Below are 27,978 nucleotides of genomic sequence, written 5' to 3' on the forward strand. Positions count from 1 at the left end.
CGGGCTCGATAATCGGAATTCCTCCCAAAGAAAATCATTTGTGGTCTCATCGCCGAAGAGAACAGTCGGTTAATACACGAAAACATGAGTAATTTATTTTTAACACATCTGTCCCACAAGCTGCTCAGGACAGATAACAGTGAATGAGTGACTTTTCATGCCATATCATTAACATATTCCTGCCTAGTGAATATAACTTAGGTCGCAATGGCGCTCGTATGTGATTTAAAAAGGTTTGCATTAATTTTTTCACGCCAACAATCGCCACAGGACTTCGTTTCCGAGGCCAGAAATATGTTAATATTACGTTGAAACCAATTATAGTCGCGCGAAAGCGAAACGGGACCGCCATATTGCCGTGGCGTCGTTTGATAGTCGTTGGGCGTTGTCGCGATAGGTTTTCCACTTGCAGGCCGAAACGTTGGCGAAAACTTGGCTAAATGTTCGCACACGGATATTCCACGCGAATTAGCTGCGGAAAATTGCGATTTAGCCCTGTTTTCGCCTGTTTCGTACACCACAAAGAGAACATGCGTCGCTATGACGTTTGTATCCGCACACGTAACGATTTCGTAAACAATTCGGAAAGGTAAAAGTCATTTTATTAAATCATTCTAGAGGATTGACGGTGATAATGCTATTGTGGTTTTCCAACTTAATGTTAGCATATTTCTTTTTTGAAAACTTGTTAGGCGGGCTCGTGTTTATTATTCTGACAAAACGACTTCCAAAATTAATGGCTGCCGTGTCGAAATAACTCGTTTAGTTTTTTGTAAGTATATAAGAGATACCGAGAAACTCGATCCGAGCGGTAATTTAGCGATTTCAAAATCGGGACGACAGGCAACGTGAAAATATATCGAGCGACGCGTTATCATTGAGCTGACCTTGAAACGCGGTATCGATAAACCACGTCTCGTACGATTTTACACGCACAATTTCGGTACGATGCGGAACATATCTGGTGTTGGGTAGAAATAGCAGTAGTCGAATATGGTTGCATCAGAGCCGTTAATGACATTTGCACTTTCTCCGCAATTGACAAAAATTCGACACGGAGCCATTAGTATTGCTGACGTCATCGGCCCGCATCTGCGTTGCATCGCAACAGACGTTCGCTCGACCTTGAACCGATCGATTTTGCGAGTCTCCGTTGGGCGCCTACAAAAAGGCGCATGGAAGGCGGGAGATTTGAAACTCATGTCGCTTTAATCAGCCGGAACATCCCCTACGTAGATTGCGTGCGTAAAGGCTCGATATTTAAAAACAAATCGGTTGCTCGTTTGATGTTTCGCGGATTTTAAAGGTCGGCTTCGATGTCGATTCAAATATAATGACAATATCCCTTATTTGACATTTTTCGATGGAAATCTCCGTACGCGGAGGAAAAAAACGGGATTCGATGTTTATTTTGTGATTCTTTCCATTTTTTTCAACTAAACTTTTGCGATATCGATAGTTTCTCTGATCGTTGATATATCAGCTGTTGAGGTCGCGTTTCGTTAAACGGAGGAATTTTGTTTTGATTGTAAGCAATCGTCCCGCGGATGAAACTCTTCCTGCCAAAACGGAGGAGGAGGATCTGGAAGATGGCGAAATTGAGGACGACGATGAAGAAATTCCCGGGGCGGTCGCGCCCGATCAAGCCGATCAGGTGACTCCCGCGGTACCGCCCACAACTGCTTCGAATCCCGAATTATCCCCGAGAAAAGCGGAACAGGCAACGGACGTAGTGCCCCAGGGCACGCCCGCCGATAAACACGCCAAGGAGGCCAGAAGGGCGGCCAGACGGGAGGAGAAGGAGAGATTGAGGGAGGAGAAGCAGGGAGGCCACCACAGACACATGACGGAGGCGGAGAAGAGCATCTTGCACCTGCGCAAAAGGGAGAAGATGATGCGCGAACGCGAAAAGTGGGAGAAGACGCACAGGAAGGACGATATCTTGGGTACGTCATAGCTAGGTATACTGCGACCAGAAATATAGTACTTTTACAACCGACCCCGCGATTAACTTTGCCTACTTTGACCCTAGGAATTTATCTACCTACACTAACAAGCGGAATATAAGTATGTTTTCAATCTTTTTCGCACAGCAATTCTTATACATAAAAAATTAGTACATCGTAACAATTTATTACGTTCTATTTCTGCTGCTCCTATTTCCCCTTCTGAATTTCTTATAAAATTGTAAACATTCGAAACAATGTGTTTAGCATCCGAAGGCAAATGGATCCGTTTTTTTATTTGCTGAGGTAGTTCGTCTTCTAAATTGTCATTGGGTTCGACTACCATCTCCACTTCGTCTTCAAATTATGCGTTGTTTTCCGTGTCTGCTTCTAACAGCGGAACATCTGCCTCATTCCACGGTCTCCACATTTTAAAGTGGTAAAAAACAGGAACCTTCAAAAAATGTTTCATTGTAAGATTCTAACACATATTTAGCTGTATTCTTATGATGTACCTTTATCGACCGCGAATATAATCTATAGCCTTAAAAAAGACTGTTGTTTACAAATCGAAGAACTATGTAGAAGACACAAAAATACAAGAAGAAGAAGGTTGTTAATTGACATGCACACAAGACAAGAATGATTATTTGCAAAGTTACCTGTAATGTAAATAGGGTACAGGTACTGCCCTTTCAACTATTTAATGTCAAAGCTCGGGAATCAGGTACATAAGTACGTACTTACTGATCACATTCAAATACTTCCGTAATATATTAAAATTAAATTTACGTATAATGTTCGCGATTTTTTACAAAAAAAAACAATTCATGTTGTTAAATTTATAAATTAGAATTTGTAGAATACAGAACTTATTTGTAGAATCAATCATATTATAAGTACCTGTGTAATCGTTGTTTGGTTATTCACCTAAATCTGACTTCATTAGGGTCTTAAGTTTGCAAATGTTAAAAAAATACTATGTCGATTTGACGTTTTCCATTCTTCATTTAAATATTTAGACTGAGCTTCTGTTAAAGAATGTGCTGAGTTATGATTAGATATATCAAAGAAATTCTCAAGGCGATTTTTAAATGTATGCTCCTTAATATTTTGTTTCTGAGTTTTCTTTTTTTCAAAAGTTCCCACTCTCGATAAACTTTCATGATTTTAGTAATGGCGTTAACAGACGGGAATACCAAACCAAAACACTGTCGAATTGTGGGGTTAGAATCTGTATGCTTGTAGAAAAATAATTGTAAAATTTTCTTATACTCGGTAATTTTCGTTTACTTAATTTTCTACATGAAAAACCAACCAAAATTAATTTTCTTTTCAGCCATTTTACTGATAATAATTGAAATTACTGAGAGCTTTAAAAAATCACAATACACAATAATCTCTTAATATATGTGTTGGAGACACTGATAGTTTGACAACTGTACCGTATGATCTAATATAATTAGTGCTGCCACCTACACTACGTACTGACAACCATTTTAAAATTTGAAATCCATTGAAATAAAACACTGACTATTAATTAGGATAAAAATTTTGAGAAATTATGTAGATAAAAAATTATTAGAAGCTATTTCTGAAAAGTTCAAAATTTTGTAATATTTAAATGGCTGTAATTAATCTTCTTTTAATGATAATCATACTTTGCTATACGGTTTTAGAAAGCTTAAAGACTCAACTTTAACAATATAAATTGTTTTTTTGTAAAAAATCTCGAACATTATACGTAAATTTAATTTTAGTGAAAAAAGAATTTTTCCCATGTTAATTAAATGGAAAACTAAAATAAAAATAGCCACCCCTTAGAGTTTACCTGCAGAGCTCATCTTTGGTGAGGATTTTTTTATATCAAAAAGAAACATTTGAGAGTGCAGGACCTAAAAATTTTTTTTGAAGCACCCTAAGGAACATATTGCAGTTTAGTTTCTACAAATATTCGTTACGGTTCATCTTAGGCAAGACCTACTTAATGCAGAATAAACATCGGGTGAGATGGGTTTTAGCACAGTCCTGCGAAGGTACTGCAAAATACTTAAAAAGTCGAAGCAATAAATTCACTATATTTTTGGTCGTACAATACCCGCAATCATTCCAGGACCGTCCTAGGAATTTATTTACCTACACTAACAAGCGAGATATAAGTATGTTTGCAATCTTTTTCGCCCACCAATTCTTGAAACATGTCCATAAAAAATTAGTAGGAAGTAACAATTCATTACGTTCTATTTCATTACATTTCTACGTAGTGTCATTGTTAATATACGAAATATTAAATATAATAATAATAAAGTCCACTAATCGTTTTCGATAAACATTTTCTTTTATTTCTCGTTTTTCACAATTAGACCAGCTTTGTACTGACATTTTAGCTACCTCTTACCGAATTACGTTTATAGTACTATCACTAAATTTTGGTGCATTGTTGCAACTCATACCAAATAACGATACAGGGGTAATCTCATGATTTCATGTCCGTTTTGTTGTGCTGTCGACTCGATTTTGTAGTCTTTATTAAAACGTTTTATTTTTAATAATTCCACAAGTTGTTTTCTCGTGTAGCTCTCTTCCAATATAAATCATTTTCGTACGGAAATTCTTTAATGTCTTCTTTATTTGAAGAAGTATGATACTATGCATTATCCAACACAACAGTATTTGGCGATATTTTTGGCAACCGTTTATTTTCAAACCAGTCCTCAAATATTTCCGCCACTTTTAAGGTATATTTTTGATGTTATAATGGGTGCCTAGTTTCTGGAAATAACAGTGCCCGGAAACGCCACTGGATTTAAAAATTTTAATCTTATATTTATATAACATTTTTTGTCAATATGACGACACTTCACTTTCTATAATTTTAATTTACTTAATAATAATAGAGTATTTCACCACAATGTCAACAAAACGAGTCGAGGGATATTTGAGATATTTATTAAATGCTTATTTTCTTGGGAAAATTTTGTCTCATTTTTTAGTAAACTATTCAAATGCTATTTATGGGACTCCCTGTATATAGGAGATTATAAGACGCCATATTTTTGAGACATTTTGTCGGAGTTTTGCTCAAAAAATACTAAGTTGAGGGAGTGGTTAATAAAATTGAAAGAGCATTAATTGGAGTAATTAATAGAACTTTTTTCACGAGAATGAACGTTTTTCATTTGGACCCATCCTGTACAAACAGTTTAAAAAAATATAATTTTGGTTTCCCACGTAGTTATGAATCGCCCTGTATATGTTTGTATTTAGCATTGTTTATCTAGAACAAGTAAACGAGATATATTACTATGATACACTACGCGGACACCCTGCACATATCGTAGATAAGTTACGTACAAATTTCGAAAAAATCTGGAATAATCGTTGGTGCTTTTGTTTTATTTATGTACTTTTTTACGTTTGTTTTTTTTTAGCTGACGACGATTTCGCAAAACACATTGAAAAAACGTTGGCGACAATTTTGAATAAAAAGGAAAAGGAAGCCGCTGCCACACCGAGTGGCGAAGAAGACAAAGTGGAGAAGAGGGGGAAGAAAAGGAAAAAAAATCACGACCGAGACAAACACAAGGTAGATTTGATAATTTTTTATATTTATTTAAATATTCTATTTATTTTCTAATTTTAACATATATCCTAACCGACTTAGCTTTTGAGTTACAGTGCGATAAGATTTTCAAAAATAAAATCTATATTTTTTAATATCTGTAATATCACGTTACATATTTTAATGAAATTTAGATGCTGTTATGACGATTCAGAGAAAAAGGTTTTATTTTTACCTGCGCTACTGATGTAGATAAAAAATTGTCGTACACTAAACGCGTCTTGTGCCAAATTTCATTAAAATATCTAAAGTGATATTCAAAAAAATTGATTTTATTTTTTATATATGTTCATATCAAGTTTTCTTCTTAAAATGGACCCAAAACACCTTGTATATAATATCCGTTAATGTATATAAGTATTTTTTTAAACAGCCCATTTGGAGATATTGAGGGCAATTTCTAATCTATTGTCAAATAAGTATAAAATTAATTCAGTATTTTAATACGCCCCATAGTTAACTTTTACACTTATACCGGATGTCCCAAGGACAGTAAACATTATTAAATGAATCGGTCAAGAGAAAATTGTTTTCGAGCTTTGTGAAATGACCGCCAGCTGGCGTAGTTTGTACAGATTTTTTTTAAAAAGCCATTTTGAAGTAACTATTTAAGATAAAATAAAAACAATAATTTTTTGGTACCTTGCAAATTAGTGTATGTATTCCACCACATTTACCACAAATTAATAGGAAACACATATTTAAACGTCAAAACAAAAACTGTATCTTTTCCTTAACAGAAAATTTCAAAATTGTGTGTTACTAAGGTTCTTTTCGTTTTCAGAGTTATAAAAATATATTACGAAAATATACTAAGGTATCTGTCACACAGATTTGGTCTATTGAACGAGATACTAACATTGATATTATACACTTAGGCTGTACACAGTTTCAAGTATATTTTCTATCGTTCTGATTACTGATTTTAAAAAACCTCAATGCTTTGAGACCATATTAACTGAGTCCGCAAGTGAAACTTATCTGCCCTTCTGAAAATTCGCTAAAATAATTTTCCCTTGCTCATTTATTTTAAAATATTTTTTTAAACAAAACAAGATCCTTCCTAGTCCTTTTTTCAAGTCGTTGGAATCATTAAAGATGGTTTTTCATAGGCTATGAATCGTGCTACGAGTGTTCCGATTAAGATTGCTTAGCACGCCACCGCTAGGTGGCGTTTTCTGTCAAATAAATTTTAGAAAAAGAATAAATAAACTATACGATTTTTTATCTTTAATACTTTTTTTACAATTCCTTCGAAGGGCATAGAATTTTTTCCAGTATTTAATATTTTCACTTATTTTTGATTGCTTGTCAAAGTCAAGTGGCAATTAATTTTGGTTTGTTCAATATATACTATAATAAAATTATTTAAAAACTAACCAAAAGTAATTACCCATGAGATAATAATATGATGAATTTATTTTAAATGTATTTGAAAATAGTAAAATAAAACAAAATTTTATTTTGCCTTTTAACATCGTTTAAATTGTAAAAAAAATATGTTTCCAGCTTTGGTACTCTTAGTACTTAAATTCAGATGATAATAAAAAAAACAATATATTTTAAAAATTGGAAAAACTTGTTGTTTACTGCTGAACAATCGTTTACGCTGTTGCCAAATTGCGTTTAGGTCGTGACATACAGTGTGATTTATGAAAAACCTGTTTGGTCGATTATTTGCAAAACTTTCCGTGTTTAAATTGGAAAGGGTTCTGATTTTATAGGGCCCATGCCGTTTAAGCTATGAGGCAAACGTATTTGCTATATATAATATAATAATGATATGATATTCTTGTTCATCGGTAAAGAAACCACTTACCAAAACTAACGAATATGATTTTGTTTGTTGATGAATAAACAAAGACGACTACTAACTGACTAACTAACCAAAATGGACCAAAACTAACCAATATGATTTTGTTGGTCGGTGAAGAAACAAAGGCGTACCATGAACAATGACTCTCCTCGGTCCGAGATCGACGAAAACGAAGTGCTGAACATGCGGGGCGGATCTCCCGGGTCCGAAATGAGGTTACCCCCCATCGGTAATCCCCAAGACAAACCTTCCAGGTCCCCCTCTAAGTCCGAGGAGAGTTACGATTCTGAATACTCGACTGACGATCACGTACGACCAGAGGACAGGTAAGCCTTTAAATATAATCTCTCTTTGGCATATTAAGCAATGTATCTTTTGCCAAATGATCTAATCAAGAAAAGTTAACAAACCATTTTAGTCGCAGCACAAATCATTGCTAGTTTCTAATAATCGTAATAATAATAATATTGATATAACCATAATAAAAATAATAGCAATAATAATAATAATAATAATAATAATAATAATAAAATATAATATAATAATAGTCTCTTTCGAAACTTCTAAGTTTGCAGAAGTTAAGAAAATACTATGTCGATTTGACGTTTTCCATTTTTCTTGTAAATATTTAGACTGAGCTTCTGTTAACGAATATGCTGAGTTATGATTAGATATATCAAACAAATTCTCAAGGCGATTTTTAAATGTATGCTCCGTAATTTTTTGTTTCTGAGTTTTCTTTTTTTTCTTTTTTTTTTTCATTTCATACCATTGTATGGTTGACAGACGGGTAGGTTTCCGAACATTCATAACATCACGAATCACTTCATCAAAACACTGTCGCATTGTGAGACTAGAATCTGTATGCTTGTAGAAAAATAATTGTAAAACTTTTCTTATACTCCATACTCCAGCCATTTTACTTTTAATAATTGAAATTACTGAGAGCTTTGAAGAATGATAATACACAATAATTTCTTAGTATATGTGTTGCAGACACTGATAATTTGACCACTGTACCGTATGATCTATTATAATTAGTTCTGCCACCTACATTATGTACTGACAACCATTTTATAATTTGAAATTCATAGAAATAAAACACTGACTATTAATTAGGATAAAAATTTTGAGAAATTCTGTAGACAAAAAATTATTAGAAACTATTTCTGAAAAGTTCAAAATTTAGTAATTTTTAAGTGGCTGTAATTAATCTTTCTTTAATGATAATCATCTTTTGTTAAACGGTTTTGGAAAGCTTAAAGACTCAACTTTAACAATATAAATTGGATTTTTGTAAACAATTTTTAGTAAAAAAATTATTTTTCCCATGTTAATTAAATGAAAAAGTACAGGGCTCACTCATCTTTGGTGAGGATTTTTTTTATTTCAAAAAGAAACATTTGAAATTAATTTTTTTTAGGAACCTATATATATATATATATATATATATATATATATATATATATATATATATATATATATATATATATATATATATATATATGTATGTGGAATTGTCTGAAAATAAAGATAAATAAAATAAAAAATAAATAAATAAAATAAAAAAATAGAAAGAAAAGTATTATGTAAAGTTGACCTTCGTGTGGTTCTTTGATCACCTCCATTGCGTCATGTCCATTTATCGTGTGCCGGAGTCTACCATGGCAACGGAATTTTATGAACCACTGATGCAGTCTCTTTTAGTTTGGACGTCTGTGGATTAAAACGAATCCTTGTTCCGTTGCAGCGGCAGCCTGAAGGCGAAAAAGAAGAGCTCGCGGAACAAGAGGAAACGCGAGCACAAAGAGAGGAATAAACGCGACAGGAGGCAGCAGCAACAGCTGCAGCAACAAGACCTCGGTCAGCCGCAACAGCAGGGCCAGAAGGTGCAATTGCAGGACTCGCAGGGAGTATGCGTGTTTTACATGCAAGGCAAGTGTCAAAAGGTGAGTAATAATAATAAACTGCCTTTATTAATAATCAAGATATTACAATATTCGTTTTACTCTTCCATGGTTCCACAAGAACCTAGGAATCAAGGTAAATCAAGAAAATGTCAAAGAAATATTTATATCCGTACAATTCTACTATGTACCTGCCTACATACAGTTTGAAGGGGGCGGGGCTAAATAAGGGGCTTGCTGGGATGGCCGATCCCCATAACTTAGAGTTTTCTATGGGTTCTCAGATGACCTTCTCTTGTATCAGCTGTCAGCTGTATAAACTGACAATCATCGTTTCTGAGATAGACATTTTTAAAAAAAACTTTGATCCCAAAGTATTTTAGTGTTCTCAGATGACCTTCTCTTGTCTCAGCTGTCAGCTGTATAAACTGACAATCATCGTTTCTGAGATAGACATTTTTAAAAAAAACTTTGATCCCAAAGTATTTTAGTACATCTAAGAGATGAATGGACTGATCCATACTGTGAACGCTCTACTAAACCCGAAGAGTGTAATTAAGAATCACTAATAACACTTGGACACTCGTTCTTTGGTACTTCGGCTGGTTTCCAAGAGTCACGAAAAACCCCAGACACAAGACACTTGTTAACAAGGAAGACTAACCAGGATCAATGCCACCGACAGACAGCTCCCAAAGAAGTAAAAGCAACATTAAGTATTCAAAACTTTCAAAATGTTGCCAGCCTGGCTTTGCTTTTGGACTTTGGACTTTTTACTTGATCTTTACAGAGATGAGATGAGGAAAAAACGCACTCTTAATGGTATTATTGCGTAGAATCCAATGGCGTACTCAAATTATTATCTTCAATTTCAAAACTAGGTTTCCACAAAAATTTCCAATGTTAATGCTAAACTTCAAAAATCTTTTGTGGTAGAGACGTTCGAACACTTTTTAAATAAATTGGCGCATCTCCATTTTAAATAATAAAATTTGGTTACTATTATAAAAAAATATCTATTTTTATAAAAAAAAAACTCCGATTTTTATACATTTTTTTCCGAATGCAATGCAAATAATTATTATTCATTTTCTAATAGTATTTTCGGCACTATTTAGTTCTTTTCTTTTCTTTTAGAAAAACGTATTATATACTTGGGATTTTTTTTTATTAAAATAACTATAACAATAAGACAATGACTAAGTTAGGTGACGTTTGATCAACACAGAGCACTGAAAGAACTCAACCCTAAATATATAATAAGAAAGGAGAAATCGATTGATATATTTAGACCGCTAAATCTCACTTTTGACATAAAATTCAAAATATGTCAAAAACGACAGAACTTGGGCATAGGATATTACTATAAATGAAAAATTATCCATTTAAGACAAGAAAATTGTTGCTTGCTCACGAAAATGACGTACAATATAATCACAATATAATATTTTAATGGTAGAAATGATTCCAAATAACTGTTGTCTCTTAAGTGTTTTTGATACAGAGTTTATTAGAAGGGCTAGGTAAAATTTTTATGTATAAAAGTTGTATGATTTTTTCTCTATTATCTTCTGAACATATGAATAAAAAACAAATGAAAGTGCTTTGTGTTCCAGTTTCAAAAATATATAATTTGTCGTTATTTCGTTCAGAATCCAATAATCAACATCAACATCGTATTGGAAAAGAAAAGTGGCTTACTTGTGATTGCTTTTAAAAGAAAATCGAATATAAATATTAATACAATTATAGTGTTTTTTGAATGTTGAACTTGTGTTACGTTTTTGTTATTATTTACAATGTTCTGGATTCGCCAATCATTCTGTTGGCTTCTTGAAAGCTTCACTGAAACTGGCTCTCATTTTATTCTTTACCTGCTTAGATATCGTCGAAATTATCTTTCACCAATATGGGAATCAGTTAGTGACAATTTTCATGTCCCCTCCTTTAGTTCCGCCCCCCTTAAGCATTTATATAAGTAGGTACAGAGTAAAATGCGAGCCAGTTTCAGTCAAGCGAAACTTCAGAATCTAAAAGATTTGCAAATAGCAATACAACGGTCTGCGGAAGTTTGTTGGAAAAATGCATTTTCATTATTTGAATAAATTATTTGAAAATAACATTTTAAAACGGAAGTAATACTGTCTCCCTTGATTATATCTGTATGCTTATCTCCTTCGCGGGTGTCAAAAAATAAACGATATTTTTATTTATCATTATTTACTTATTTTTGCATTATTTATCTTCTGCAGAGCGATTGCCCGTATTCCCACGAAGCGAGTCCGCCGATGAAATTGGAACTGTGCAAGTTTTACCTGATGGATTGCTGCGCCAAGGGCGAGAACTGCTCGTACATGCACAGCGAGTTCCCCTGCAAGTTCTATCACACGGGGTTGCAGTGCGCTCAGGGCGATGACTGCAAGTTCGCCCACGGAGTCGCCTTATCCGATGGTGAGTACAAGTAGCTTTCTTTCTTTCTACATCTTGCACCGTTGCCACGTTTACTCGTGCCAGACGACCCCTTGATATTTCTAAATGGAATGCCCGTCTATATCATATGAGTATTTTGGATTATTTTGTAGGAAATTTCTGAATTTCTGAAAGTCTGAATTTCCGACATAAAGGTCAGAATTTCTGAGAGTCAAGTCAGAATATCTAAGAGACAAGTCAGAATTTACTAATTCAGGGTTTTTGAACAACTAGTCAGAATTTCTTATAGCCAAGTCAGATTTTCTAAGAGAAATTTTGGAATCTCTTGAAGTAATTCAGAATTTCAGAAAAACAAGTCGGAATTTCTGAGAAACAAGTCAGAATTTCTGAGAGTCAAGTCACAATATCTGAGGGACATGTCAGAATTTCTGAGAAACATGACGGAATTTCTGAGAGTCATGTCGGAATTTCTTGACGTAATTTAGAATTAAGTTAGGATTTCTGCAAAGTAGGTCGGCATTTCTGAAAAAGTCAGCATATTTGACATACGTACACAGGACAATTCATAAAGAATGAGCAATATTCAAATTAAAGGTACTAGACACCAGAATATTATGTAAGTGAGGAATAATAAAAATTGAAAGTGTTATTTAAATAAATCGAATCTTTATTTTTTTTTATCTGTCGTGTTCTGCCTGACCAAGAATTTTCAAGTTTTTATCGAAATGCCATCCAACTCTGTAGGTTTTAAATATATTTGCATTTAAAAAGTTTAAGGTTTTTTCAGATTAATTTTTTAAACTTTAAAAACGACAAAAAGATACGTGAAGCATTAGAAAAATAATATTTGACCATTACGATTTTGGTAATAATAATAATAGAAATGTTGGAATTTTAAATTATGGTAAATTCAAAATAGTAACACGACAATTAACCTCGTAAAGTGGAATTTATTTAATTCTTTGACTATCGAATTACATAAAATTCGATGGTTGCATTTTTGTTGGGATTATGTCAGAAAAATCCACTTGGTGGGACTTAGAACCGTCTGTTTTCTTAATACCTTACCTTGTCCCCCTTATTGGGACATCCGGTGTATAAATATTCCTTTTTTTATTATTTCTACTTAATCCTGCTGCAAAATCTTATTCACCGAGGTCTGAATTTATCACCACTTTAAAGCAGGATCAAGTAACATTCTTTAGTATAAAATAAATTTTTCAAATTTTGTTGTCTTTATATTATAGTGCTTCAACGTCCGTGACAACAGATTGTATCATGGGCACGTTGTCAATAAATGTAGCAATTTTATAGATGAATTGTGGTTAGTTGGCGTAAAATTAACAAATCAAACGGGAATTCAGATTTTATTTTGTATTCATAGTGAAACGTGTGTTTAATTCGATCCATTCGGCTGTCATAAATCTAAATAAATTCAGCCGTTTTTATCGGACGCCATTTTTTCTTCGTTTAATTCCCCCCGGTAAATGTTTTCAGGCCTCAAACAGATTTTGTTCAAGCATATAGAGACCGCGCCTCGTGATATACTGGGCGGTTTCCCGCGAATGTCTCGCGAGGAGGCGCTGAACCTGATTAATCTGACTCAGAAGAAGCTGCAGGATCAGTACGGAGCCGCGACCCCTAGCGACGATCAAACTGTGCCCAAGGAAGAACCTAAAGGTGGGATACCCTCCTTGTTTGATATTAATGTACCCGTGCCGCCAGAGTTAGCGCAGGGATTCGATTTCGGTTAGTTTTTTTTTTTTTTCGTTTTATCTTCCTGGCAATGAATGTTTTTTATTTTTGGTAAACAGTGAGGTTGCGGGGGTTTCGTAATTTGTAATACACTGGGTATGGTGTGTCTCGAAGTATATAGTCTTAGGCTGCTGACGGCAATTGTCACTAGTGCTTCAAGTATTCCCTAATATTTTTTCGCGTTTAGCGATTTTTCGAAAGGAGAATAAATTTTCGCAGATTAATTTTTCACGCTTCGAAAAAAGAAACAGTAATTTTATTGTAGCCGTCAAATTTGCACTTATTAAGCTTACGGGTAGGGTGGTGGCAGTGTATTCTTGATGCAGAAGACAGCGGATGTTGTTATACAGTTTAAAAGAGTTATTTTTGCACTCACCAAAGTAAAGAATTGTCATTATTAATATTTTGGAATCCATTTTGTTTAACTAACAAAAAAAGAGAGATATGTCAAAGTGTCAGGTTGAGTCAACACAAATATGATTGAAAGAGAATTAAAAAAAAAACGTTTTCATAGCTTTATGTTCCTTTAATTCACATGATGATAATGACATAACCTTCAAAATTAAATTACACAAGCAGGATATGCCAATTAGGCCAGTAGTTCCTTTATAAAGATTAATAAAAATTTTAGAATATCATACCTACATACCTTATCAAAGATTCGTTCGAACTATAAGGTTAAATGCATTAAAATTCTTCCTAAGGCAATTCTAATTTAGTTTGACGTCCAAAATCTATTTCCTACCATTGACTAAACATAACGGATATTCTCATTCAGAGACAAGTCAGCCCTATCATATGTGTTAGTTTACCCCCAAATCAACAACGGTTCCGATCTTGACCTTTAATAGTCTCAACTAACTCTATGCATCCCACATTAAACACGGAACCTAAAATGTATAAAACAATAAAATTGTTGAAGTTTAAAACATCTTAGTGCAGTTTATTAAAATAAAATTAGTTAAAAATGTAATGCAGTAAAATAGATGCAGTTGAGAGTTCTTAACGAACTACAAATGGTCCTAGAAAGTGCATCATAGACCCATGTGGCTCATATTAATCAGAAGTATCAATAAATCAAAAAAGGCATAAAAAGTTATTTTTATACTATTTAAGTGTGGATTAACATCCACACTTAAATAGTAAAATTTTAAATGATCAAGAGTCTTCATAAATTTCAACAAAAATACATAGGAGAACCTAGTAAGAATGTTTCCAAACATCCGTCTATATTTGGTCTGGTAAATTTTTAAAAAACATGAAAACTAATTTTCGAAAAACACAAAAATCTCGAGTCTACAAGTTAAAATGTAGCGGATCATGTCCCAAAACTTATATCGGACAAAACAAAATTTCATATTCAAAGTTTTTCATTAATTTAAGTTCAGATTAATTTTTACCTTTTAAATGATGAATCAAAAAGCAAAAAAACAACATCTGTTTTAAGCAATGGAGGTTTACATAATGAGACCGTGTGCTTTGGACAAGGGCAAATGCCATCATCTCTCCCAAAAGGCGGAGCTAAGGCAATGCGCGTGTTGATCTGCGCATCGGTAGAGTGGCTGGCTGTCATTGTTTGGGTGTGCGAGTTTTTGTTTTGGCATTAATTTTAGACTAAACCTTGTATTCCAAAAATCGTTACTTAATGAACTGGTCTCGGTTAGAAATAAAACCGCCAAAGAGTGAAAAAGGGCGTAGCAGACCTTCGAGATGGCATCAGGACAACGACTCGGGTCCAAGTTTCCCCCTGAAGGCTTTCAGCTACGGCAGCGATCAAGACATGAGGATCAACAGTAACGGCGACATCGATATGAGAACTTTGCCGACCATACCGTCCTCCAGCCAGGGGACCATGTTGGGAAGTTCCCAGTCCGTGTCCGCCACCTCTTCGCTCGAGTCGAACAGTTCTCTGAGCATGGAGAGGTCCGTGAGCCCTTCAAGGCAAGACGTGGACATAAGGACCAGTACGATTTTTTCCATGGACGTGGATATTAGGTTAGTGGTGTTCTCACATAGCTACCAGTTACTACTGTGTACGTTGATAATGCAGTAATTTTTGATAAAACTATCGACGAAATCGTCCGCAGTAAACAATCATATTGTATCCTACCGACTGCGCCAGTTAAGATTTTCAAACAACGAATCTGGACGGATTACTTGTCAATATTGTTGCGCGTCAGTGCCCGCTAAATGTTTCGTGTAAATTATCTAAACGATTCCGAGGGTGGACAAAAATATGATAAAACTATCGACGAATTCGTCCGTAGTAAACGTTTATGCGATATCCTACCGACTGCGCCGGTTAAGATTTTCAGACTGCGTATCTCACTTTTAAAAACTCGCTTGTTTTTGCAAACTGAACTACTTTACTGGTACTATACTTACTTTACGACCATTACTTTTGGGTACATTCTCAAACATCCTATCGGTGTATTACAGGGAGTCAGACATCTGGTACATCGCCAGATACTATTACAGCCTAAAATTTAGCATTAAGGAGACATTTTTTGATTCTTCTTTTTCTTCTTTTTATATTAGGCCTTCTCCGATCTCTTCCGTATCCGTGTCCTACCTATTTTATTTCTCTCATATTTATATCTATTATTATGTTAAATAAGAGTGGTCTTTTAATATCTGGACTTTAATTTTGGTTTTGTTGTCAGTGTTAGTGTTTTCAATTATCTTCACTATTCTGCTGTGTCGGTTTTCTTCAAAGCCTTTAGTCCTATCTATAAAGCACATGTAAACCCAATACAATTTCCGAGATCTTCTTTTCTAATTCCTACTTTTCATGTATTACCCTCTCTGTTGTTAAAGTTCTTATACGTTTACTGTCCATTTTTCACCATTTATCCTTTTGGTAAGCCGTGTCCAGTATTCTTATCTTAGAATTTACATAGTTTCTTGCGTCTTCGTAATGCTGGTGCTTTGAACTTCCTAAATACGACACATATCGCAATTATCTAGACAAGGCGCGAATACGCTGTTACAATGATTAAGAGACTTGCAACTTTTCCAACTGTTACAAAAAAGTAAAGTTATTTGTAGAGAATTTTAATATTATCAATTCCAAATATCACCAATATCAATCAAGTAATTCATATCATCATACATCAATTATTGTTTGCTGGTATCGTTAAGAAATAGAAAAGGACAATTGAGTATCATAGCCACAAAGTGATGAAAACAAAAGTGTAATGATTTAAAAATCGCAAACACTTAAGGCACTACCCTGAGGCACTCCCTTGTTGACAGTTTGGATTCTGAATTGTTAAGTGACAGGAATATACATGAGTTTTCACTGAATCTTATGTGATGAAGAATTGATACTAATGTCGAGCTGGAACTCAAAACTGATGTTTATTGTGTTGCAGGCACCCGTCCGTTTCTAGATTTTCTCAAATGGGCGACGTCGACATCCGTCAAATAATCCCGAAGCCTTTCGACGACTCGTCGACCAAAGATGGAGCCACCAAAGGCGAACCAATATTACCGAATCTCGATTTGCCACGGGTAATTGTTTAAAATTATTTGACTGAATATACTTTTTTCGAAACTAGATCACATAAATAAATTAAAGAACTTGGCGTGGCCTGGCTGTATATGTATATATATATATATATATATATATATATATATATATATATATATATATATATATATATATATATATATATATATATATATATATATATATATATATATATATATATTATTTTGCCTTAAGTCTTTCTGGTCAGAGTACCTCCAGTCAGGATTCTCAAATGGTTTTACTGCCATTTTTGGAATTTCCTGAATATGGTGGGGATTTTGAGATGATTTCTTTTAACTGCGCTCATGTACTTGTACGGTCGGTAAACTTACTCTTTCTCTCATTTTTCGTGAGGTTTTCTATGCATCTTTTGATCTTGTGCACCACTAAACCGCTCTCTTTCTTTGCTTCTCGCTTCAATATCACGCAGCCACTGATGATTCCTTTTCTTCATTAAATTTATTTTTTCTGCTACCTGCTAACCCTACTACTCGTTTCTCTTCTTCAACGACTGCGTACCTGAATATGGTGGGGGATTTTTTAGCTGATATTGACCTTTTTAACTGCTCTCGATCTTCAATTTTTTATGGTATGTTTTCCACTCACATACTTATATGGTCTGTATACTTATTTTGCTTTTTTCATTTTTCGTAAGGTTTGCAATGATCTTCCACGCGTTTTTTGATCTTACTAAACTAAAATGTTCTCTTTGTTTGCTTCTCTATTCAATCTCACATAATATGTCCTATCTTCGGTGTCTCTAATGGACAGCCACTGATGGTTAGCTTTTTCCTTTACATTTATTTTTTCTGCTACCTGCTAACTCGACCACTCGTTTCTCTTCTTCTACGACTGCGTACCTGAATATGGTGGAGATTTTTTAGCTTATATTCTTCTTTGAACTGCTCTCGATCTTCAATTTTTCATGGTGTGTTTTTCACTCACATACTTGTATGGTCTGTAAACTTATTTCGCTTTTTTTCATTTTTCGTAAAGTTTTCAATGATCTTCCACGCGTTTTTTCATCTTGCTAAATTAAAATGTTCTCTTTGTTTGCTTCTCTATGAAATCTCACATAATATTTTCTATCTTCGGTGTCTCTAATGGACGGCCACTGATGGTTAGCTTTTTCCTTTACATTTATTTTTTCTGCTACCTGCTAACTCGACCACTCGTTTCTCTTCTTCTACGACTGCGTACCTGAATATGGTGGGGATTTTTTAGCTTATATTCTTCTTTGAACTGCTCTCCATCTTCAATTTTTAATAGTATGGTATGTATTGTATGGTCTGATAACTGACTCTGCATTAATGATCCAAGTTTTCTTTGATCTTGTTGAAGATTTCTTCTTTGCGTTAGTTTTTCTGTTACTTGCTCATTCCACTCTAATATATCAGCTTCTCACTTATACAAGGCTTCCACAGTCGTGCGAAAGCACACTTTTTTAACAAAATTGGCGGTAAATAATCAAAATAACGGTCAATATTATATTTGGGGATGCGAATATAGAGTACACTCGACCTGATAGCGCGTATAACGGCCAACCAGAAAGACCATACTACGGCCGGTGCTCCGACTCAGTCTCAGTCAGTGTCCGCGACCGATCAAGGTGAAGAAAGGTTCGATTTGGACGACACCAACATCAACTGGTATTCCGACGACGACGACGAGGACGAAAACAGGTTGACCATAAAAGTCGACGAAGAAGACAAGGTGAAAGAGCGAGAGGACGAAGGCAAAGAGGAGGAGAGCGAAAAGACCGAGTAAGTCTTTCCATATAATTTTCCCGATATAAGTATAGTGGATTAGTGCATTATTATATTTCTTAGGGGCGCCATATTGGATACCTTCGTTATTAGATGGAGCATAAAAAATGCTCTAAAATGATGTATCATTCTCGTCATTCATTCACCATTCTTAGGGTTCACAATTGCAAGACCAGGAATTAAAACAGCTAACGTCTGCTCTTCTCTCAAACAATTTCCACCGAAGGTAGCCCCACACTTGCCCTTACCCTCTTTTTCTGCTTCTCTTTTCTATCTTCGGTGTCTCTAATGGACAGCCACTGATGGTTAGCTCTTTCCTTTACATTTATTTTTTCTGATATCCGCTAACTCGACCACTCGTTTCTCTTCTTCAACGACTGCGTACCTGAATATGGTTGGGATTTTTTAGCTGATATTCTTCTTGCTCTCAATCTTCAATTTTTCATAGTATGTTGTACTTGCAGGGTATGTAATCTTACTTTGCTTTAAAGATCCACGTTTTCTTTGATCTGGTTGAAAGTTTCTTCTTCACATTATATTTTCTGCGCGAAAGCGCCTAACGTCTGCTCTTCTCTCAAACAACTTCCACATTAAAGATATTAAGCGTACTGATAGAAAGCAAGCAGTTTTTTGCAATAATGAAATGTCAAGTTTACGAACAGTAATTGACCGAGTTCCACAGGGCTCCATTGTGGGGCCTATTATTGTTTTTAATTTATATTAATGATTTTTTTTTCAACAAATAGAAATGGTGAAAGTGACCACACTAAAACGTGGCACATAGAGACCATTGCAAATTTCTAATTCAGAAAATTTAGGGTTATTCCATGCCCATCTGTTACACAATTCTAAACATTAGGTCACAAATTTGCCATTTAAAAATTTTAAAGATGAAATGGCACCATTTTTGACGGAACATCGTGGACTTTTTTTTGTACGTCGTGGTTTCAACTGCGAATTATTTTCTTTCGAGAGAAGTCGAAAACTGAAAACCGCATCGTGATATGTCAAGGCGTTTTTGAGCTACGGGGTGATCGTTAAAAATGTACGTTTCTAAAAACCCTCTATAACTTTTTATTTTTAAAGATAGAGATTTTTATTAAAAACAATTTTGAAGATTTTTGAAGGGCAAATCTATCTGTTTCACCGATTTTGTCTTAAAGCGAGATATAACACAAAGTTAAAAAAAAAGTAGTTAAAAAGATTACTACTACTACTACTATTAAGATAGTAGGCTGTATTTAACTCTATGTAGTTTTACGGTATCTATCTAATTAGCTATGATTAGATAAAAACAATTGCCATGATACACAAGCCAAAGGGTCAAAAGTGGCGTCTTTGTCAAGCTATAAAAATGTTTGAAAACTCTAAAAAGTACGACATGATAAAATGTTATATTGAAAGTAACGAAAATCGAGAGACTGAGTTAAATTGATATTTCCAGAGATATCCGGAAAGAAGGCAACCTAGCTAAAAAATATTTTTGAATTTAAAACGTCATCTACAAGAATACGGATCCTTTACAAAATCGCCGCCTGGGACGTATAGAAGCCAGAGATAGAGAGTTGGAAGAACTAACGGGTTCTGGGAGAAATAGAAATTAACACGAAAACTTCCACCAGGGCTGTGGAGAGAAACACTGGAAGCAATGCCGTGCGGGTGTATCAATTACGGCAACGAGATTTTGCTCCGAGACGTGCACTTTGCAGGTGGTACCTAAATAAATGCAAACAAGAAACAGATTTTGCCAGGAAAGTTATTTGGACGGATGAGGCAACGATTTCTAGTGATGGAATATTCACCAGGTATAACTATTACTGGAAAGAGCAAAATCCCCATATTGTGGTGGAACAAGCGAATCAGGAAAGGTTCAGTTGGGTAGGTATTTGCAGAGGACAAATTATGGGGATATATATTTTTGATGGAAATTTAAATGCCGAAATATACCAACAAATTCTAGAAGAGCAGGTAATTCCGTTTATCGACAATTTTCCACGTTAGCAAAATAATGAACTTTACTAAATAACGCGTTTGCCGAAAACTGGATCGGAAATAAAATTCTTATATATCGGCCCCCCAGGTGTCCAGACCTTGTCCCTTGCGATTTCTTTTTGTGAGAGAGAATCAAAGATCTTGTATTTCGAAATCGCCCAACTACTAGAGGGAAATTGGAAGAGGCACTTCGTACAGCTTCGTGTGGTAGAACTTCTTAATGCAGAAAATCATCAATCAATAAAATTTCATCTACACATTTAGCGCCCACTACGGTAAATATAAAAAATTGCAAATATCTTTCAAACTACTTAATAAAAATAGGTGTACGGCACGTCACATTTTTATTGAAAAGCTGATAAAAAAAGGGGTATCACATTCAAAGAAATATAACCGTCTGTGATATCTCGGGAATTAAAGGCTCTAAGGCAAAACAGATAAAATAGAGAGATTTGTTGAGAAATGTTTTTCACAAAACTCTATTCTTACAATTAAAAAAGTTATAGAGGGCCTTTAAAATTGCACATTTTTGAGAATGACTCTGTAGTTTAAAAACGCCTTGATATATCACGAGGATGTAACATGCTTATTAGTTTTGGGCTTACTATGCTGCTAAAGCTTAAAGCCATAGAGGCCCATCGAATTTGGATAATCTATATATTTTTTTCGCAGGGGTTATCCGTCACCGGGTCCGATCGAGCCGAACGACATAGTCGGCAGGCTGGGAGACCTGTCCAAAATCGACATTTCCGCCGAAGTGACGAAACTTTTGAACTCGATGAACCAGAGTCGCAAACCGGACGATATTTCCACCGGCGAGAGCGAAACGGCCTCCAAACCGCAGGATCCGCGGATCGCGAAGCAGGAGCAGGAGTCTTCGTTGCCGAGAGTGGACCCCAGGCTAACGACGGTCTCGGATCCCAGGAAGGGAGCCAGGCGGGGTTCCTCCGATAGTCAGGAGAGGGCGAAAAAATCGGAAAAGGTCAGCATCTACGAACAAGGCGGGCTCGACATGCAGGCGGCACTAGAAATCGAAAACGAAGACTTTAAAAGTAAGCGGCCCGAATCGGATAAGTAGTGATGTAAAGCCGGTTCCGGTGCAGAAATCGAACATAACCTCGAACCTAGAAAGTTGCTTATTTCTAATTTTTAAGTTTAAGTTAAGTTATTTCTGTAAGATAAATTTATAATTTGTGTATGAATTGTCGTGAAAAGGTGCAAAAAAACATACCACTGTATTACAAAAACTTTTTACAAAAACATTCTTAATTCTTCTGCAGGTACGTTGTCAACAAAATTATTGGTCCCTTATTATTTATTTACACTTCTAGTGTCAAATTTATGAAAGTTTTTCAAGAGAGATGAGGTAGGCTCAGCATTTTGACATTTTACATCTGACTTCTCTTGAACTTTGCAAAAATATTCTTAATTCTTTATCTTTGACAGTTTTTTTTCTAAATCGCAATTTTTTATTACTGCAGGTACGTTGCCAAAAAATTATTGGTCCCTTATTATTTATTTATAAGTTTCTCAAGAGTGGGGTTTTATTTTTGAACCCATACAAACACACATCTAAGATATACATATGCGGTATACCACGTTATTATAAAAACTCTTCGAATTTGCAAAAACATTTCTAATTCTTTAGTTTTGTGTTGAAGTTTCTTTCTCATTCGCAATTTTTTATTTCTGCAGGTAGCTTATTCAAAAAATTACTTGTTCTATATATTTTTGAAGATTTATATGTAACATTCGACGTAATGAAATTTACACATAAGTTATTCCTACTTTTAGTGTTGGATTTATGTAAGCCTGGGTTTGTCAAGAGGAGGTTTTATTTTTGGTCTGGTAGGCTCAGAATTTTAACATCTAACATTTTGACATTTTTAACATCTAACAGTATAAAAACTCTTCAATATTTGTAAACGAAGTAATTTATTACTTTTGCCTTGAAGTTTCTTTCTGTTAAAAATTACTCGCTCTTTTAAAACAAATTTAAATTTTGATTTTTCTACCTTATTCCGTATCTTCTCGATTTTTAATTGTCTAAATTTTGTGCTTTTTGATTTTAAACATCCCCAGAGGAAAAAATCGAGTGGAGTAATATCGGGAGATCCTGCAGGCCATTCATTGGATCCAACAAAAACAAACCAAGGGAAAGTTGACTCTACTATTATTAATTATGGCACATAGGCAGTGGTGCATATATATCCAAGCAAAGATAAAATTTGAAAATCAAATAGTTTAGATAATTTTTATGCAATTTTAAAACATATAATTTGAAATATGTAAAAATATATAGGGTGCTTCATAATTCGAAAATCTTTTACAAATAATTAAAAAAATTAAAGAAGCTGCCTAGACTTGTTTAAGTTGCAGAGTTTTATGGCCCTCTAGCGGTCAAGTGATTGCAGATGGTCAATTTTTATTTGAAATAAATTTTATAAATTTTATGGATTCCCATATTGGTGACGGATAGAGACCCGAGTCGCGGTTAAGATTGTTAGGTTGCTTTGCTGTCAATAGGTCGAAGGGGTAATCCTTGTTTGTGGATTTTTGGAAGTCCGTAGAGACGAGGAATTTTAGAGTCATGGGGGGTGACAGATTTTTTCACGGAGTCTGATCGAGAAGAAGCCTTAATGATAGATTTAAGGTTGGGTTCTATAGATGACGTAGGATCCTTTTTAAGTTGACGATATGATCCGTCTGTAAGAATATCTACTCTCTTGTTTACAGAGCCGTAAAATTATCTCAGCCCGTGTCACTGAACCCAGAATTAAAACATCTTACCTCTACTCTTCTCTCTAATAATTTCCACATTAAAGATATTAAGCGTTCTATCAAAAAATACACTTCACCACAACTTCCAATACCAATGAAACCGAAAGCAATCCCACACTCGCCACTGTTGTCCTTTACATTCAAAACATCACTGACCACATCAAAAGTTCTTACGAAATGTAACGTCAAAATCAGATATACCACTTGTCTAAAAATCTCTCAACATCTTCGATCCGTCAAAGGCAAAATTCCATTTGAGATGCCAAGAGTTTACAGCATTCTTATATTAAAAATATCAACTAGGCTAAAAGAACATGAAGGAGCCTTAAGAATAAGACAAATAAACTCATCAGCAATTGCCGAACACAATCACGAAACCGGACATAAAAAACTAAAATTCTTCCATGTCATCAATTCTTCTACCAACGAAAAATCCGAGAGTCGATAGAAATCTATAAGCAACCTAACAATCTTATCCGCGACTCAGGTCTCTACCTGTCACCAATATGAGTGTTTATGCCCCTCATTTAGCTCCGCTCCCCTTCAAACAAAATATAATTAGGTACAGAGTACAATGCGAACCAGTTTCTGTCAAGCTCTGAAGAAACCAGCAGGATGATTGGCGAAACGTCAGCAAGTTCGACTCAGCAAAAACCGACGCAGGATTAATCCAGACGTTTCTTTGAAAAATTGATTTTTATTAGACCTTGAAATCGTTGCTTTTTTTATGCGACTTTGTTATTTTTTATTATAAATAGTGTGCCTGTATGAACAACTTTAAATAAAAGAGGACCATTGGGATTTTGGGTCCGGGATGAAGGTATAACGGATTGAATTTTTTCAGGCGCGTTGCGGCCCGACATCGACCTACGCAACCTCGCGCTACCCTTCAAGGGCATGGAGAATTACACGCCAGCTACCGAAATCGACGCGAGTATCAATTCCCACCTGCCGATCCAGTGGAAGTTGGCGATCGTCGAGATACCGCGACCGGACTACACCGGCCTAAAGCTCAGTATAAACGACGCTGAAAAAACGGGAGATCCGCGTCTCAGGAAACTGTTCCGGTTGAGCACGGAAGAAAAGGACAGCCCGATGTCGCCCAAGGCGAGTCCCAAGGCCTCCGCCGGTGTTCGAGTGGATCCCAGGTATAGTCTGTTCATAGATATAAGAAAGTGATCAATGCTTTTGAATGGGATTATCCAAGGGTGGTCATTAACATACAACGCAACAAGATTATCACCTAAAGTTTCGGAATTTAAATTCACTTAAAATTGTGGTCCGTAATAGAAAATAATTTTATACCTACCTGTGTTTAATATTCTTTGGTTTGGTATACTACTTAGTTTAAGTTTATTAGTAATCATTCTTATTTATCGTGTAATACAGCACGTGTTGAATTGTGTGGGAATTATGCAAAATATGTGCTAGTCTAGTGTATCTCAGTAGATGCTCCTGCCCAAATGTAGAAAACACTATTCTATTGAGACTAAGGAAGTTATAAACAATGTTTATTTGACTCTCATTGATCGTAGTGCCAGCAAGCAAGCACTCATATATATATATATATATATATATATATATATATATATATATATATATATATATATATATATATATATATATAATATACACCGCCATTAAAATTTTGTCGCTACTTTTCCATGCATTGTGAGCATGGAGCTTTCTCAAATTAATTTGACTAAGACCGGGTGATGTTGACTGACGTTTGTCCCTTGACATCGGCAGGTTACGGAAAACCGAAGAAAAGACGGCCGATTCTCAGCAGCTGAACTACAGTCAGCAGCTGAGCATGCTACAGTCTTCCCAGTTCTACCAAAGCCTGACCAGCAACCAGAAACTGATGCTCAATCAGGAACTGGCGTCGCGCTACGATCAAACGGGCGGGGGCGGGTCCCACGACCCGTTGCTCAACTCGCTGCTCTCTAGCCTCAACATAGTGTCGTCGGCAAACGCCCCCATGAGCGTCGGTCCCGCGTTGTCCATCCTGGCCACTCTGAACAAGATGCCGGGTCCGATGATGGGTCAGCCGGGTCTTCTGGGCGCCGCCCCCGGCATCCCCAACTTGCCGCCCGATTTCCCCATCAATTTCGACCCGAGAAACGGTGGTCTGTTGGGCAACGCGCCCCCCCCAGTGTTCGGGGGCGGTTTCCCGCCCATAGACCCCGGAGGCGGCGGCGGTTTCAACAGTTTCGGCGGTGACGACTTTTATCCGTCGCCGAACGAGCCGCACCCGGGCGGTGGTGGTTTCAGGGGGCGAGGCAGGGGCGGTTTTCGGGACGGCCGCCGTCGCGGCAGGAATTTCAACAACAACCGCAACCAAAGGAACTTTAAGAGTGGCGGGGGGCGGAACACCAGACCCAACAGGCATCATTCGCCCCCCTAAGGGGGGAAGTAAGTGGTTGGAGCGAAATTGTGGTAGGTAGTGGGGATGGGAGGGGCGTAGGATCAGAGACGCGATTTTTGGCGTGTTTGGCCGGATCGAGATCGGGCACACAACGAACATGGAATTGTATATTTTTGTAATTTTCGAAGATGACGATTTCGGTTAGTTCTTCAACTTTTTTTTTTGGTCTTCTTTTTGGAAGGGAAACATCTGCAAAGGTTTGAAATAAGGGTCGTGGATCTTTTTCTTCTATCAGCGTCTAATACCCTACGTAGCAGCGGCTATTTCGATTGGTAACTGTCAAACGAACTGATTTGTCGGGCCAGCGTTTTAGTACTTTTATACTTTCACTCGCATATACTTTCGATAAGTATTAAAATTGAAGATGAAACAACGAGTTAAGAGTCTTTTATTAAAAACATAATCTTTTTTTTTTCAAATTATTTAACAGCCTTCGTGGTCGTTCTTCGATAGTGTACTACTCCTATAACCTATAAATTTTTAAATATTTTATATTTAACTATTGACTATTAATATTTGTAGATTATATTTTGATTTACTCTTTACTCGTTGTATGATTTCAAATTCTAATAATTACAATTGAATAGTACGTAGTTTGAAGAGTGAAGCATAAAATATGGCCATTTCAATAGTTCTAAACCCCCTATATAGTGATGACAATATAGTTCTTTTTGCGTGGCGTATTCAGGCGTTTTGTAAATGGTATAATTTTTAATATACGAACTGATGTTATATTTTCTAACATCCTGTATATTTTTTAAGAATTTGTATGCGCTTATCATACGGTTATTATTATTTAATTCCCGTCCACCAGCGCCAAGTCATTTTTTGCAAAATTTTGGAATTTTTCTTTGGACATTCTTGCGGATAATCGTCTGGAACGTAGATCCATAATTCAGTGGCGTACTCAGATTTTTTAACTAAAGTGTAGGGAATATTTTCAAAAATACATTATACTTTTGTAACCATGGAAAAATCTTTTTTTTTTTCATAATAATAAAAGTTTATTTTCTAAAATGTCAATGTGAATGTGAATTAAAATTTTTGAAATCCTCGCTTCAGCCAGGATTTCAAAAATTTCCTATAACATATACATTTGTTTGTTTGTTTGAATATCCTCGATTCGGGTTTCATTGCCTGTAAGGTCCTACAACTAGTAAAGACATCTTTCGATTTCGTTCGTATCTTAACAATTATGCCTTTTTGTAAAAAATGTGAGTAAGTTTCCGTTTTGATCGTTTTGAAATGAAAAGTGAGCACAGTATTTATATAACACTTTTAAATAGACGCGAATAATTAAAAAATTACAGAAAAGTTGAACAGAAAATCGGTTTGTTTGAATCCCAAAGGTTGACAGCTCTCAAAAAAAGGCCGACCAACTTCACCTAATATAGCTGTTTTTTTTTTCTACCCTACCCGATTTCGATGTTTACCTTCCGAATCGTAACGAATAAACATAAATCACCAGCAATAATCGTCAGCGATGTAATTTATTTAATTTTTTTCGTCAATTTTTAAGACAAAATATTCTAGTGCCAATATTAGTGTAAATCGTTAAAATGTGCAGGGTTTCCGCATACACCAGATAGAATCGTAAATGTATATAAGTTTATCCGGAAGACTGATAGTAATCGCGAAAGTATATATATATATTTTTTTAATTTGCGGCTAAGAAAAATCAGGATCGCTTCCATTTATAGTAAATATTTTTGCGGCGACACCCTGTACATGGCGGATTTTTTCGTTCCCCGAACCCAAGACAGATGGCGCCGAGTGTAAATAACGAATGTTTTTTTTTTCTTCCAAGAGTTGTAATCCGTAATATTTATTTTTGTTATCGAAAGGCGAAGCTGCAGTGTGTGTGTGAGCGTAAGCTATTAAGCTATTAAGATATTTTTCTACTCGGTGTGCAGTGAGTCTTGAACAAAACGATTAGACGCGTTCGTAGATTGCAGTAAAGGCAAAGTTGTATATATTGTGTATAAAAAATAAACCTTTTTTCA

General features: G+C 35.4%; 1 protein-coding gene across 3 annotated transcripts; it reads left to right on the plus strand.

Moving 5' to 3' along the window:
• Positions 1-25: 25 nt before the first annotated feature.
• LOC132705791 (protein suppressor of sable) lies at positions 26-27,976 on the plus strand. Of its 3 annotated transcripts, none has more exons than XM_060676669.1 (13): positions 26-233; positions 1,534-1,946; positions 5,378-5,532; positions 7,502-7,710; positions 9,135-9,333; positions 11,544-11,742; positions 13,219-13,470; positions 15,141-15,471; positions 16,851-16,989; positions 18,518-18,771; positions 21,439-21,818; positions 24,392-24,695; positions 25,297-27,976. In XM_060676669.1, the coding sequence occupies exons 1-13, from the start codon at positions 208-210 to the stop codon at positions 25,952-25,954; spliced, it is 3,519 nt and encodes a 1,172-aa protein (XP_060532652.1). In that variant the 5' UTR covers positions 26-207; the 3' UTR covers positions 25,955-27,976. The 3 variants fall into 3 exon arrangements, with proteins under 3 accessions (XP_060532652.1, XP_060532650.1, XP_060532651.1); XM_060676667.1 differs by lacking the exon at positions 26-233 and adding an exon at positions 374-589; XM_060676668.1 differs by lacking the exon at positions 26-233 and adding an exon at positions 374-589 and having other exon boundaries at positions 13,219-13,401.
• The last annotated feature ends 2 nt before the right edge of the window (positions 27,977-27,978 follow it).

The sequence above is a fragment of the Cylas formicarius genome, unplaced genomic scaffold (genome assembly GCF_029955315.1).
Source record: "Cylas formicarius isolate icCylForm1 unplaced genomic scaffold, icCylForm1.1 PGA_scaffold_8__14_contigs__length_24414737, whole genome shotgun sequence".
In the NCBI taxonomy this organism is placed as follows: Eukaryota; Metazoa; Arthropoda; class Insecta; order Coleoptera; family Brentidae; genus Cylas; species Cylas formicarius.

Coding starts and splice junctions, on each gene's coding strand:
- LOC132705791 (XM_060676667.1), top strand. CDS start 441: ATGTTCGCACACGGATATTCCACGCGAATTAGCTGCGGAAAATTGCGA. Junction 590..1,533: donor TTCGTAAACAATTCGGAAAG/GTAAAAGTCATT, acceptor TTTGATTGTAAG/CAATCGTCCCGCGGATGAAA. Junction 16,990..18,517: donor CGAATCTCGATTTGCCACGG/GTAATTGTTTAA, acceptor ATGCGAATATAG/AGTACACTCGACCTGATAGC.